This window comes from Stomoxys calcitrans, chromosome 4 (assembly GCF_963082655.1).
Source record: "Stomoxys calcitrans chromosome 4, idStoCalc2.1, whole genome shotgun sequence".
Classification (NCBI taxonomy): Eukaryota; Metazoa; Arthropoda; class Insecta; order Diptera; family Muscidae; genus Stomoxys; species Stomoxys calcitrans.
The window spans coordinates 111,061,961-111,077,025 of NC_081555.1; the positions used below are offsets into that span (position 1 = coordinate 111,061,961).

Genomic DNA, 15,065 nt, shown 5'->3' on the forward strand with positions numbered 1-15,065 from the left:
ATACTGTCATGTCATGACATATAATGTAAACCTAGTGCATCCACCAAACTGATAAAATAGGGTATTCGCGTATGCAAACAATACAATGCATACATTCCACACATACGGTCAAAATTTGAATATTTTCGACTTCACACTAACAAATATATCCAACATATTTCAAAACTCAAACGATTGTTTACAGAAAAGGTTTATTCCGTATGTTTGTTTCAGGTAAATATTATAAAATTTCTATAAAACATTAGAGCACGGCCAAGAGGTTTACCAGTGGTGTAGCAGAGTTCTTAGCGAATTCAATTAAAATGGTTACGCACAACGGATTTTTGATTGCCTTACTGTTAGCGGTGGTGGGCAGCTCATTGGCATTCGATTATTGCAATGACAATGATACAAAATGTTGTGGTTACAGACATATCGCCTGTCAAAATAATAAGGTAAGTTGTCACACATACTCGTGCTCAAGCATAATGAAGAAGTTCTAAATAGTTTTTTCCAATGTACGCTCGGTTATTGATTTTTTTCTACAGCAATTTGGGCCACAATGTAAAAGATCTGCCACCATTATACCCATGACTCAAAATCTTATTAACCTTATTCTTCATGGACACAACGAGGCACGAAACTTAATGGCCAATGGTACCTATGGCTTCCCAACATCCAGACGTTTGGGAGTTATCGCTTGGGAGAACAGTTTAGCCCAGGTGGCCGACTATAATGTCAGACAATGTAACCCCGTCATGGATCAATGCCGCAACACTGAATATTTTAAATTCGTCGGACAAAATATAGGCATATCCAACTGGAACTCCAGAGAGCAGCAATATACTATCGAAGAAGTAGTACGTCATCAAATAAGAAAATGGATCTCACAACGGCGTTTTGCGACCACCCAAGATATGCAATCTTATCCTTTCAAGCTACCAGAGTAAGTTTAATAACCTTCTGCACATATTCCGAACTCCTTTTGATTTAGTCGGCATTACCTTGCAGAACCACCTTTGGAAATTTTGCCGTTATGATGCTTCAAAAGGCAAATCGAGTAGGATGTGCCATACAGCGGGAAACGGAACCTGATGGTTATGTACGCCAGGCTATGACATGCAACTACTCGCACGATCTTGTTGTCGGACAACCCGTTTATGCCATGGGCCCAACTGCTTCTGCCTGTAATGCTGGTATCAGCCCCGTCTACCCAAATCTGTGTACAGTTTTTGAGGCTATGTATCCAAATCAAATTGGCGTTTTTTGAGCTTTTTAAAAAAAAAAAAAAATAAATTGTATATCAAATTGAGAAAAAACAAACCCTCATAACTTCATATTATATAATAGTTCTTCTTAAATATTAAGAATCGGCGGATCGGCCTATATGGCGGCTATATCCAAATCTGGACCGATCTGGGCCAAGTTGCAGAAAAATATCAAAGAGCCTAACACTACTCACTGTTCAAAATTTCGGCGAAATCGTACAATAAATGCGCCTTTTATGGCCCCAAAACCTTAAATCGAAAGATTGGTCTATATGGCGGCTATATCCTAATCTGAACCGATCTGTGCCATTTTACAGAAGTATGTCGAGGGGCTTAACTTAACTTACTGTCCCAAATTTCGGCGAAATCGTACAATAAATGCGCCTTTTATGGCCCCAAAACCTTAAATCGAGAGATCGGCTTATATGGCAACTATATCCAGATCTGGACCGATCTGGGCCAAGTTGCAGAAAAATATCAAAGAGCCTAACACTACTCACTGTCCCAAAATTCGGCGAAATCCAGCAATAAATGTGGCTTTTATGGGCCTAAGACCCAAAATCGGCGGATCGGTGTATACGGCAGCTATATCCAAATCTGAACCAATCTCGGCCAAATTGACGAAGGATGTTGAAGGGCCTAACATAACTCACTGCCCAAATTTCAGTAAAATCGGGTAATAAATCAAATAGAAGATTTGTTTTGCTGTAGAAAAAAAATATTTGTCTATAGGATGGGGTGGTATATTAATCTGGTCATTCGATTTGTAACAACTCGAAATATTGATATGCAACTATAGCTCCCATATATTGGGTTGCCTAAAAAGTAATTGCGGATTTTTTTAAAAGAAAATAAAGGCATTTTTAATAAAACTTAGAATCAACTTTAATCAAATATATAATTGCCATTTTGTTCGATAACCTTTTGCCATCTTCCTGGCAAATTTAGCATTCCACGCTCATAGAAATTCTGGCCTTTATCTGCAAAAAACTGAACCAAGTGCGATTTTATAGCCTCATCATTGCCAAAAGTTTTACCATTTAAGGAGTTCTGCAAAGATCGAAATAAATGGTAGTCTGATGGTGCAAGGTCAGGGCTATATGGTGGGATGCATCAAAATGTCCCAGCCAAGCTCACTCAGTTTTTGGCGAGTGACCAAAGATGTGTGCGGTCTAGCGTTGTCCTGGTGGAATATGACACCTTTACGATTGACCAATTCTGGTCACTTCTCCTTGATGGCTGTATTCAATTTGTCCAATTGTTGATAGTAAACATCCGAATTAATCGTTTGGTTCCTTGGAAGCAGCTCAAAATATACCACACCCTTCCAATCCCACCAAACAGACAGCATAACCTTCTTTTGGTGGATATCAGCCTTTGAAGTGGTTTGAGCTGGTACACCATGCTTGGACCATAATCGTTTTTGACTAACCTTGTTGTAAACAATCCATTTTTCATCTCCACTTATGATTCGTTTTAAAAACGAATGGAATTCATTGCGTTTAAGGTGCATATCTCAAGCGTTGATTCGGTTTGTTAAATGAATTTCTTTCAATACATGTGGTACCCATATTAAAATTGACGCCAAACAAACAAATGTAAACAAAATTTCGCGCACTTTTTTTCTAAAGCAAGCTAAAAGTAACAGCTGATAACTGACAGAAGAAAGAATGCAATTACAGAGTCACAAGCCGTTAAAAAAAAATTGTCAACGCCGACTATATTAGTGCTATATTACCGACAATTACTTTTTGGGCAACCCAATAAAATGCTTGAAAGTAAAATAAAAAACTAAATCAAATAAAACGGTAGAGTGAAATACTATATGCGAAATTCCATGCAAAAATTTACTCGCAATTTACAGTGCAATTATTTGCTATAGTAGGAAACATTTTTTTTACTATTCAAGAGTTATTCGTGTTCAATATTTTAGCAGATTTTTTAGTTGAAACAGCAGATTTTGTTAGTTTAAAGAGAATACGGAAATGTTTGCTTTAATATCAGCTCTTCGTTTGCTCAAAAAGCTTTCATCTTGGCTTTCCCATTTCAAGCAGACAAAAACTTGTTGTTTTAACAAACATTTAATAATAATAACTTTCGTTGAGTTGAGCACGGTCTCTTATCATTGAGCTTAAAACTTAAATCGGACTTCACTTATTGATATGTGAAGATTTTTTGCCTTGTCCTTGTCCATAAAAGTCGATCTCACTTTAAGTTAGGTAAGGTTGAAAAGAGGGTGCGCATGTTAAACTGCCCTATGGCACTATGGACATACACCTAAGCCAGTAATCGATTAATTGTGGGTTCTAAATACTATAGAGTACTTACAAAATCCTTAATAGTTTTCCATACCACGCCCATAAGTTGGTTCATGTTTGGTATTGTGACCCCACCTAAATACCTGTGCATGTTAGCAGCGAAAGCAGGCAATGTCTGTCATCTTCCCCACATACCCTACACATGCTATCACTTGCCTATGGGGCACACAGGACTATGAGTTCACTTATGCAAAATTGGTGCTCTAAGTTCTATGTGTCCCGTTATGATACCGAAAGCTAAACTGACCTACTTCTTACTTCCTTTCAATAATTGGCTCGTCTTCTCACGATCCAGTTCTCCCCATAGGATTTTCACCCTCCTACCAACCGTTTCTACAGTGTTACATGCGTTCGTCAACCACGCTCTAACTCGGACTGGGTCGACCCGAAAGGCTTCGGGTTACACAAGTTTATTGACGGTAGTCCTTCACTGCCAAATCGTCTGCTCTTTCGTTCCCCTTTACACCGCTAACGCCCGAGACGCAAATGATGCGGATCATGCCTCGGGAAGGCATTAATCTCCTTCTTACACTCCAAGATCGTTTGTAACTTTACCGACCTGATTGTTATTGCCCTGATGGCCAGTTAACTGTCCTTAAAGATGTTCCCACCGTAGGTCCGCCAATGACGCTGTACGCATGGGTTCAAATCCTGGTGAGACCATCATAAAATGTTGAGCGGTGGTTATCCCCTCTTAATGCTGGTCACCCTCAAAAGAGAGTGATAAACGGCACGCCGTTCGGACTCGGCTACAAAAAGGAGGACCCTTATCATTGAGCTTAGAACTTGAATCGGACTGCACTCATTGATATGTGAGAAGTTTGCCCCTGTTCCTTAATGGAATGTTCATGGGAAATTTGCAAAGATTTTTACACTCGACGTTCTCGCGTGAACACAACACCTCCTCACGCAATCCGGAGGATCCCAGCAAGCAGAATCATTGTTGTTGCAGCCACCTTTGCATGTGGAGGAGGCGATCACCGTGAGAACAGGGTGGCCTTTAGTTATTTAAAGGCGCCATTAACTCGCCTTGTCATATCGACCATCATAGGCACTCAGTATTTGCGTAAGAGCCGGTGCCGCCCGACCTCTCACTGAGACTCTCCAATCGATATCTCTGATTGTCCGCGACTACTGTTGCAGCTACTCCGTATGTATTGGGTTGCCCAAAAAGTAATTGCGGATTTTTTAAAAGAAAGTAAATGCATTTTTAATAAAACTTAGAATGAACTTTAATCAAATATACTTTTTTTACACTTTTTTTCTAAAGCAAGCTAAAAGTAACAGCTGATAACTGACAGAAGAAAGAATGCAATTACAGAGTCACAAGCTGTGAAAAAATTTGTCAACGCCGACTATATGAAAAATCCGCAATTACTTTTTGGGCAACCTAGCATATCCTCAACCTGTGGACGTGCCCGGTAGCTCGCAGCTAAGCTTCTCATGACAACAATGAACACCACACAGATCGGACCTCTATGTTCCGGCCTGTGTGGTGCTCACAGCTATGCCATGCCAGGTGCAGGATCGTATAATGATCAGGCAGCCGAAAACGGATCTCAGTCCCTGGGTTCTCAATTTAGACCCCAGACCCACTCTCTCCTCTAGCTTTGATCCATCTGTATAGCATAATATCCCAGGTGGCAATACCAGGTTTCCGTCAATCCAAGATTGTGCGGATGGCAGCAGTGCCTCGCAGTCGACCCCAAGTGTCGCCTTAGGTATACGAATGAAACCTCTGCCTTCCAGGTTTTCTATCGTTGCCTCTATTATACCGCTATAGCATGACCAGCTACTATCCTCAATCCATTCTCCCATCGCCTTAAGCCACAGCGGACTGCTTCACATTTAATATGTGTGTGTGTCTATGGGTCGAATATCTAGAATAGTCTCCAGTACCCTAAAGGTCGTGGTTCTCATCGCTCCGCCTATGCCAAGACAACATGCTCTCTGATCCAGTTTGTATTATCCTTACGTTGCACTTTTTCTCCGTTGCAGTCCACCAAACTACTGTACTAAGGCATAATTAAGTATTGGTCTAATGACGCTCCTGTAGAGCCAGTGGAATATCCTCGGAGCGTACGGCCCTTCTACATAGTGTCCAACATCTGTGAGCCTTCTCAATCCTTTCCTGAATGTGACACTTCCAATTAATTCTCCTGTTCAAGATCACTCCTAAGTATTTGACCATGTCAGCTATCGAAATCGTTATATTGAGGAAAAAATGGTGCGTCAAATTGGCCCACCTTCGTCTTTATCATGAGCAATCAGATACCACTCTTCTCTGGGTCAACATTGAGACCTCTGGGTCTAGCCCAGTCCTATGCCATCTCCAGGCTTCAAGGTGGTAAGCCATAAATAGTTTAAATAATTAAAAAAAAGCAAACAATTCTGACCAAATAGAGTAAGCATTCGTAGGTACATAAATACTTTAGTTATTTTTGTTATGCTTGAGCTATCTAATCTGGTAAATAAAATATTTTGCTTTACTTTAAGCTTTAGTTGTACTCAAAACGAATCTTATATACCCTACAAAATAATTATGAATGAAAAAGATATTTATGGACGTACTAATTTATTTGGTAACAACGGATTGTTAGATTCATTGATTTCCAAGCGTCTAGCTCCTGACATCTAGTTTAAAATTTTTTCCCATCCACAATCATTATATCCACCGTCACTCCGATCGTAACATCTCAAAATATTAATCCGTCACCGTTAAGGCAAAGCATATAAACGGTGATTTTTTAAGAGCTATAGGAAAGTTAAATAAAAACACATAAAATTCAGAAGAATGCATGAAATTTTTATATGAATCGGTAGTACGGTCCATATAACTTAATGTTTGAAGATTTTTTCATGCAAATTTTGACCGTGACTGCGCCTCAACGGTCCATTACCTTAGTTCAATTTTGTTATGCAAATGCAAATTTTGCCCATGAACATTTCATTAAGGAAACGAGGCAAACTTCTCAAAAATCAATGAGTGCTGTCCGATTCAATTTTAAGCTCAATGATAAGGGGCCTCCTTTTATAGGCGAGTCCGAACGGCGTGCCGCAGAGCGACACCTCTTTGAAGAGAAGTTTTTACATGGCAAAGTACCTCACAAATGTCGCCAGCATTAGGAGGGCATAACCACCGCTGAAAATTTTTCTGATCTTCCTGCCAGGATTCGAACCCAGGCGTTTAGCATCCAAGGCGGACATGCTAAACTCTGCGCTACGGTGACCTCTAATTTTGGCATACTCTTTCCAACATTTCGGTCGGTATCTCACGCATAAATGCTTCAATGTTGTCTTCCAATACGTCAATTGAAGCGGGCTTGTCTTTATAGACATGAAATTTTACAGAACCCGACAAAAAATTGTCATAAGGTGTTAAATAGCACGGCGGCCAATTGACCGGTCCCGAACGTGAAATAATATATTTACCAAACTTGGCTCTCAATAAGTCCATTTTAACGCGTTATGTGTCACCGTCGTGTTGAAACCACATGTCATCCATCTCATGCATTTCGGGTAAAAAAAACTTGGATATCATATCGCTGTAGCGCTCACCATTTACAGTTACGTTACGATTCACATCATCATTTTGGAAGAAGTACGGTCCAATGATGCCACCAGCCCATAACCGCACCAAACTGGGACTTTTTCTGGATGCATTGGTAGCTTTTGCAAAGCTTCTGTCTGATCTTCACTCCGAAATCGACAATTCTGCTTATTTACGTACCCATTGAGACAAAAATGAGCTTCGTCGCTCAATGGATGAAGCGCGCGATGAACTTTCTTAACATAGCAAAACATAATAAAATGCAATGCAATGCAAGCGTTCTTCGTTTGTAAGACGATTACTGGTTAAATTATAGACCAAACTGAAGAGGTTTGACGGTGAAACAAAACACGAAACGTGCGTGCGCTGTTTAAACCAGTGTGGCCAAAAAGCTAAAAAATCACCTTTTACATTCTTGATCGTGTTAACATTCTTTGTCATCCCTCCATCTGTTGAAATAATGATTGCGGTAGTACGTGTTAAGCTATCGGCTCGAAATTTAACAGAGATATGATGGAAATCAGTCATATCGCTTCTACCACACCGATATTTTCCATCAATGTAAACTGGTCCATAAATTTAACGAAGAATCTTTCTCTTAAACGAATCGTCTCGTTTAAGAAGTACCAATTGCTCGGAACCATATGACAACACAGGTAGTATCAGTGTCTTGAAGAGTGTAATTTTGAACTGTCTTGAGGTTGTTTAATCAAAAGTAGCATCTGTATCAGAGAACAGATTGCTACCATTCGCCTTTATAACGCATTTACATTTACGTTGCCTTTGACTTGCCTTCATTCAACAATAGTAATTAATGCTGTTGGTCAAATGCATTAATTTTTTGATGATTGCTGTTTTATGCATTTTTATACCCACCACCATAGGATGGGGGTATACTAATCTAGTTATTCCGTTTGTAAAACTACGAAATATTCGTCTTAGACCCCATAAAGTATATATATTCTTGATCGTCTCGATATTCTGAGTCGATCTAGTCATGTCCGTACGTCCGTCTGTCGAAATCACGATAGAGGTCGAACGCGTAAAACTAGCCGCTTGAAATACTTAATATTGATGTAGGACGTTGCGCTTTGCAAAAGGGGCTTTATCGGTTCAGATTTAGATATAGCTCCCATATAAACCGATCTCCCGATTTGACTTCATAAGCCCCTGGAAGCTGGAATTTTTGTCCAATTTGGATGAAATTTTGCATACATTGTTCTGCTGTGACTTCCCACAACTGTGATCAGTACGATCTATAACCTGATATACCTCCCATATAAACCAGTCTCCCGATTTAAATTCTTGTGCTCTAACAAGCAGAAGTTTTTGTTCAATTTGGCCGAAATTTTGCATGCATTGTTCTGTTATGACGTCCAATAACATGTATGGTCCAAATCGGTCTATAACCTGATATAGCTCCCATATAAACCGAGCTCCACAATTTGCATGTGGTTTTCCGTTGTGACTTTCAACAACTGTGCCAAGTACGGTCAGAATCGGTCTATAACCTGATATAGCTCCCATATAAACCGATTTCCCGATTTGACTTACCTTACCATCCGCAATTTTTTCTGATTTGGCTGAAATTTAGCATGTATTGCTCTGTGACGACTTCAAACAACTCTGCTAAATACGGTCCAAATCAGTCCATAACCTGATTGCTGCTATTGTAGCAGTATTGTGATCGAGAGACCGGTTTACATGGGAGCTATTCCCATGTAAACCGGTCTATCATCCATCCTTGTTCGGTTCCTAGAAGCTTACATTTTTGCTGATTTGATAGAAATTTGGCATTTAGAATAAAATTGTGCCCTAAATATATTTTGTTTAAATTTTTAGCAGAATCCATGGCGGTGGGTTCCCAAGATTGGTCCCGGCCCAACTTATGATGTTTTTAATAGCTTCTTCTAACACCACCTTCATATATAAGCAGCAATCATTTTCAGCAAACAACAGATTTTTCAGTAGTACGCCTGCTGTTCTAAAATTGCAATAGCCGCAAAACTAACCATTAATATTCAGCAGTTTGCTATTTTCAGCAAACTTTTTTCTATGAGAGCACCACACCACCTTATGCATTGCGTGATCGGCCGGATCTTATCCTGGTTGTTATTGCCCTTATGGCCATCGCAAAGATGTTCACACGCGACGTCCTCGCGTTAGCACAGCAGCACCTCACGAATTCCGTGATCGCCCGGATCTCCGCCTGCAGGACCGTATTATGGTCAGGCAGTCTACTGTAGAGCCAGTGGACTATCCTTGGTTTCAGGCTCCATTTCGAGCCTACGACCCGTCTATAAGGTGCCCAACATTTGTGAGCCTTCTCAGTACGCTCCTGTATGTAACACTTCCAATTCAATTTCCTGTTCAAGATCACTCCTAAGTAGTTGACCTTTTCAGATATCGAAATCGTGTTATTAAGGAAACGTAGTGCGTTAAACTGGTTCATGTTCGTCTTCCTCGTGAACAGGCATATTTCAGTATTCTCTGGGTTAACATTGAGAACCCTGGGTCCAGCTCAGTCATATGCATCATCTGCATAGCAGACGCGTTCCAATCCCTCCTCAGTCAGCATCCGTAATAGGTTATTTAAGGTGGGCACATAAAGGATTGGCGTTAAAATAATCCCCTGTGGCATGCCATGTACCACTTTCTCCCTTATATTTATGTCACAATTGATCCTCCTGTTCCTTAGCCAATGGTTTATTCAGTCTTTAAGGACCGGGTCCACCCGGTACTAGTCTAAGGATTAGATCAGTGTGTCGGTCCGCACTTTGTTAAAAGTCACCTCGATGTCAATGCATACCGCCAGGGTGTACGTTTTGACATCGAAGGATTCTTCTATTTTATGCACAACCTCGTTCAGGGCAGTCTACAGCGACCTTCCCTTGAGATAGGCATGCTGTTTGTGATTGAGTGGTTCGCTGGATGTCCTACTCTGGTTTTGAGTAGAAAGGACATAAGGCTTATGGGTCTGTAGGCCTTTGGTGTCGCATTACTTGCCCTGCCACCGTTAGATGTCGATTATAATGATGTCAATGTGCACTACTATCCTGTAGGGTATACCAAAACAAAACTATATTCTCCACACGCAATCGAATGGAAGGCAATTTTTGCATTCGTACACATGTGCAAATAGATTTGCTTACATTTAAACACTATCTATTGTATAGAACTAAGCCCGCTGTATAGTATTTGACTCAGGTAAATAGAATATGTTATCTATAAAACAACAAAGGTCGCCTAACGGGGTTATCAGTGTGTGTCATAGTTTTCGGCGATTTGACAATGGTTACGTGTAAAGGAATTCTAGTTCTTCTTCTATTGGCGGCTGTGGGCAGCTCCTTGGCCTTCAACTATTGCAATGACAATTTGACAAAATGCTGTGGCCACCAACATATTGCCTGTCAAAATAATAACGTAAGTTCTGCAACTTTGTCAAGGATGCTGGAAATATTTTGAATAATTGGAATTTTCTTTTGATTTCAATGCAGAAATTTGGACCACAATGTAAACCATCTGCCAAAATTATTCCAATGACTCCCAAAATGATTGACTTTATACTGCATGCTCACAACGAGGGCCGTAATCTCTTTGCAAATGGTACCTATGGTTTCCCTTCGGCTGTACGTTTGGGTGTTATGACATGGGACATCCAATTGGCCAATGTAGCCCAATACAATGTCAGGCAATGTAATCCAGTTATGGATCAATGCCGCAATACGCCCACTTATAGATTTGTGGGTCAAAACATTGGCATATCGGACTGGAAGTCTTATGAGCAACAATACGGTGTCGAAGAAGTTATTCTACATCAAATAAGACAATGGATCTCCTCGAGACGTTTCGCAACAACACAAGATTTGGTATCCTATCCCTTTGAAATGCCAGAGTGAGTTTGTTTACTGCTGTAGAGGATTCCAAATGGCACTAATCGTGGCTTATTGTTTTGTTGTAGAAATAACTTTGGACATTTTACTGTTATGATGCATCAAAAATCCAACAAGGTTGGCTGTGCCGTTGAGCTTGAAGCTGAAGCTGATGGTTTTATGCGTCAGGCCATAACTTGCAACTACTCGCATGACAATGTTGTTGGTCAACCCACCTATCAAGCTGGGCCAACGGCTGCCTGGTGCACCAGCGGCACAGATCCCGTCTACACCAATTTGTGCACATCTAAGGATGTCTATTTATCCAATAACATTGGCATGTAGTTGGCCAAACCATTGAACTTCTAAATGGACTGAGCATACACAAAAATTAAAACCAAGGAAATAATAGTTGTCTATTTTATTTTAATTTGTTTTCTTTTTTCGTTTTTTTTTTTTTTTTTGACCCATAAAAGTCTGTTGTAGCAGTATTAGACTTCTTGGCATCCTTGCTAGATATGGACGAGATCGGACCAAATTTGGGTATAACGGACCTATAGACTAATTACCCGAATAAACTTTTGGGTTCGCGAATGGTACATTTTTCCTTTCACCGGATTTTAACGAAATTTTGTTATATCGCAGAGTGGTCAAAAATTAGCTGTGGTGACGTATAGATGGCGCCAATAGTTTGAAAATATGAAATGCTTTATTTTATATGGCAACCCTCTAAATCATATGAATATTTAAACTGCGCAACGTTACGCTTTAAATACAACAAGTAAAAATCTAAGTTCGGGCAGGCCGAATCTCGGGAAAGCACCACTCAAATGATCTAAATTAAAGCGCATACATTTACCTTATGTTCCAAATTTCTTTAAAATCAGGCAAAATGTATGATTTTACACCGAAAGAAAAATTGAGAATGTATGGCATAAATGGAATTGATGATAAGCAAAACCGTGGATTAATACCACAACATTAATGTATGGTATATATATAACAAGTAAAAACTTGCTAAGTTCAGCCGCGCCGAATCTTATATAGCCTCAACTATGGATCGCACTTGTCGAGTTATTTTTTCGGTAACTCTTTTTAGGCAAACAAGGAATATAAGAAAAGAATTGCTGTGGTATTGGAGCTATATCAAGTAATGAATTAAATGTTGGAGACCATAGTAGAAGTCATTGTGTATGGGCTCAAGAAGTAAGATAGGAAGATCGGTTTATAGGGGAGCTGTATCAGGCTATAGGCCGATATTTGACACGTATGTTGAAAGTCATGGAAGAAACCGTTGTACAAAATTTCAGCCAAATCGGATAAGAATTGCGCCTTTTAGAGGCTCAAGAAGTCAAGATACCAGATCGGTTTATATGGCAGCTATATCAGGTTATGGACCGATTTGATCCATATTAAGCACAGTTGTTGGATAACATATCAAAACACCTCATGCTAAATTACAGCCAAATCGGATAACATAACACGTCATGCGAAATTTTAGGCAAATCGGATAGAATTGCGCCCTTTAGAGACTCAAGAATTCAAAACCTCAGATCGCTTTATATGACAGCTATATACAGTTATGGACCATCAACCATACAAAGCACAGTTGTTGGAAATTATTAAAAAAAAACACCTCATGCAAAATTTCAGCCAAATCGGATACGATTTGTACCCTCTAGTGGCTTAAAAAGATCCAAGATCCTTGGTGTCTAGCGTCGGGGAACCGACACTCTCCTCCCAATAAAAATAACACCAAACTGTCATGTAGAACGAACGGGAATATCTTTAACTCAAATGAAAGGATGCGTCAGAGGGCTCTCCCCCTCCCCCTATCCTATCCAAAAAAACCGAATTAAAAATAATATATGAAGGCCGATCAGAATAGAATAGGAGAGCAAAGAAAAGTCTTTGGTAGTAGAGTACACGCCTTTTACCCTCAAATAGACACTGGAGTACCTGCGGATCTGTAAAAACGTGGTATCCCAAGTGGTAGCTTTGATATATGAATTTGAATGTAGATCAAGTGCCAGATAGTGTCATCCTGCAAAGGGTGGAAATCACTTTAGACTTAGATATATAATAACTCCACATACATCAATTAATTTTCACGTAGAGAACGGTAACAAGCCATCAACAATTAGGTGATTTTTTAGTTATTATCTTTTTGGCAACACTGGTTTGAACAGCTCATGCACTTTTTGTGATTTCTTTCACTATCAAACATCTTCAGTTTGGTCTATAATTTAATCAAACGAACAACACTAGCATTTTATTGAATTTTATTATCAAAACGCGTGCCCTGTTAAGAAAGTTCATCGCGCTTCTTCCATTGAGCGACGAAGCTCATTTTTGGTTCAATGGGTACGTAAATAAACAGAATTATTGATTTTGGAGGAAGATCAGCAAGAAGCATTGCAAGAGCAGCCAATGCATCCAGAAAAAGTCACAGTTTGGTGCGTCTTATGGGCTGGTGGCATCATTGGACCGTACTACTTCAAAGATGATGCGAATCGTAACGTAAATGTGGATGGTGAACGCTACCGTGAGATGATATCGACTTTTTTTGCCCAAAATGCAAGAGCTTGACTTTCATAACATGCGGTTTCAACAAAACGGTGTCACATACCACACAGCACGCGAAACAATGGACTTCTTGACAGGCGAGTTCGGTGAACTTTTTATTTCAAGTATGTCTATACAGAAAATCTCGCTTCCATTGACGCTTAAAAAGACAACATCAAGGCATTTATTCGTGAGATACCTGCCGCAATGTTGGAAAGAGTATGACAAAATTGGACTAAGCGGATGGACCATTTGAGGCGCAGTCACCGACAGCATTTGCATAAAATAATATTCAAATATTAAATTATATGGACCGTACTATCGATTCAAATAAAGATTTCGTGCATTTTTCTGATTTTTTTAACTTTCCTATAACTCTTAAAAAATTACCCCTTTTCTACCCGATGGTTGGAAGATGGGTGAAGAGTGATCCCGCTACCGAAGCCTGGAAAGGATCCGATTTTGGAGGAGTCATACAGACAGATCTCCCTTCTCTCACCAGTACCCAAGACGCTTGAGGCACTACTTCGCCCGAGCCTCGTAGGAGAATTTCCATTTGCCTGGCATCAGTATGGATTTCGAAGACTGCATAGCACAACAACTGTTTTGCATGCCATCACAGCACACATTTGCCGTAGCTTCAATCAGCCCAGGCCATGTGATGGTCCTCTTGGCACTGGACCTATCGAAGGCATTCGACAGGTCAGCAATGGCAAACTAATTGAGGACATCAGCAACACGTCCATTCAGCCAGGCCAGAAACGCTGGGTCGCAAATTATCTATGTGTTCGACACCTATTTGTGGAATTTAGGGATAAGAAATCGAAGCACCGTAGAGTGAAACAGCGGGTTCCCCATGGCGGGGTGATATCTCCGGCACTGTTTAACCTCTACCTATCCACCATTCCACCCGCCAGACGGCATAGAGATCGTATCGTATGCGGACGATTGTACGATCATGGCATCATCTTCCCGACCCATTGAGGACATCTGCGATAAGTTGAACGTCTACCTCAACAAACTCGCCTCATATTTCGCGTCAAGAGATCTGAAGATATCTGCCACCAAATCTTCAGCCACATTGTTCACTACAGAACCCAGGCGTTCAGCGTCATATTGGGTTGCCCAAAAAGTAATTGCGGATTTTTCATATAGTCGGCGTTGACAAATTTTTTTACAGCTTGTGACTCTGTAATTGCATTCTGTCAGTTAACAGCTGTTACTTTTAGCTTGCTTTAGAAAAAAAGTGTGAAAAAAGTATATTTAATTAGAGTTCATTCTAATTTTTATTAAAAATGCATTTACTTTCTTTTAAAAAATCCGCAATTACTTTTTGGGCAACCCAATAGATGGGCATGCTAACCTCTGCGCTACGGTGGCCTCCACGGTATATAGCTACCTGGTGAATATAGTCCTTAGGGAACGACCTCCTCCTATTGTTCCAGACGAAATTAACCTGCCCGGCCAAACATGAGAAGTTCTAGCTCAATTACGTTCCGACAGATGCAGCCGC

The 15,065-nt window shown here is 40.2% G+C and overlaps 1 protein-coding gene across 1 annotated transcript; it reads left to right on the top strand.

The window, feature by feature from the left end:
* The first annotated feature begins 239 nt into the window (after positions 1 to 239).
* LOC106086909 (tabinhibitin 3-like) lies at positions 240 to 11,332 on the top strand. Its single transcript, XM_013251728.2, has 5 exons — positions 240 to 434; positions 528 to 925; positions 991 to 1,240; positions 10,613 to 11,010; positions 11,077 to 11,332. The coding sequence occupies exons 1-5, from the start codon at positions 303 to 305 to the stop codon at positions 11,330 to 11,332; spliced, it is 1,434 nt and encodes a 477-aa protein (XP_013107182.2). The 5' UTR covers positions 240 to 302.
* The last annotated feature ends 3,733 nt before the right edge of the window (positions 11,333 to 15,065 follow it).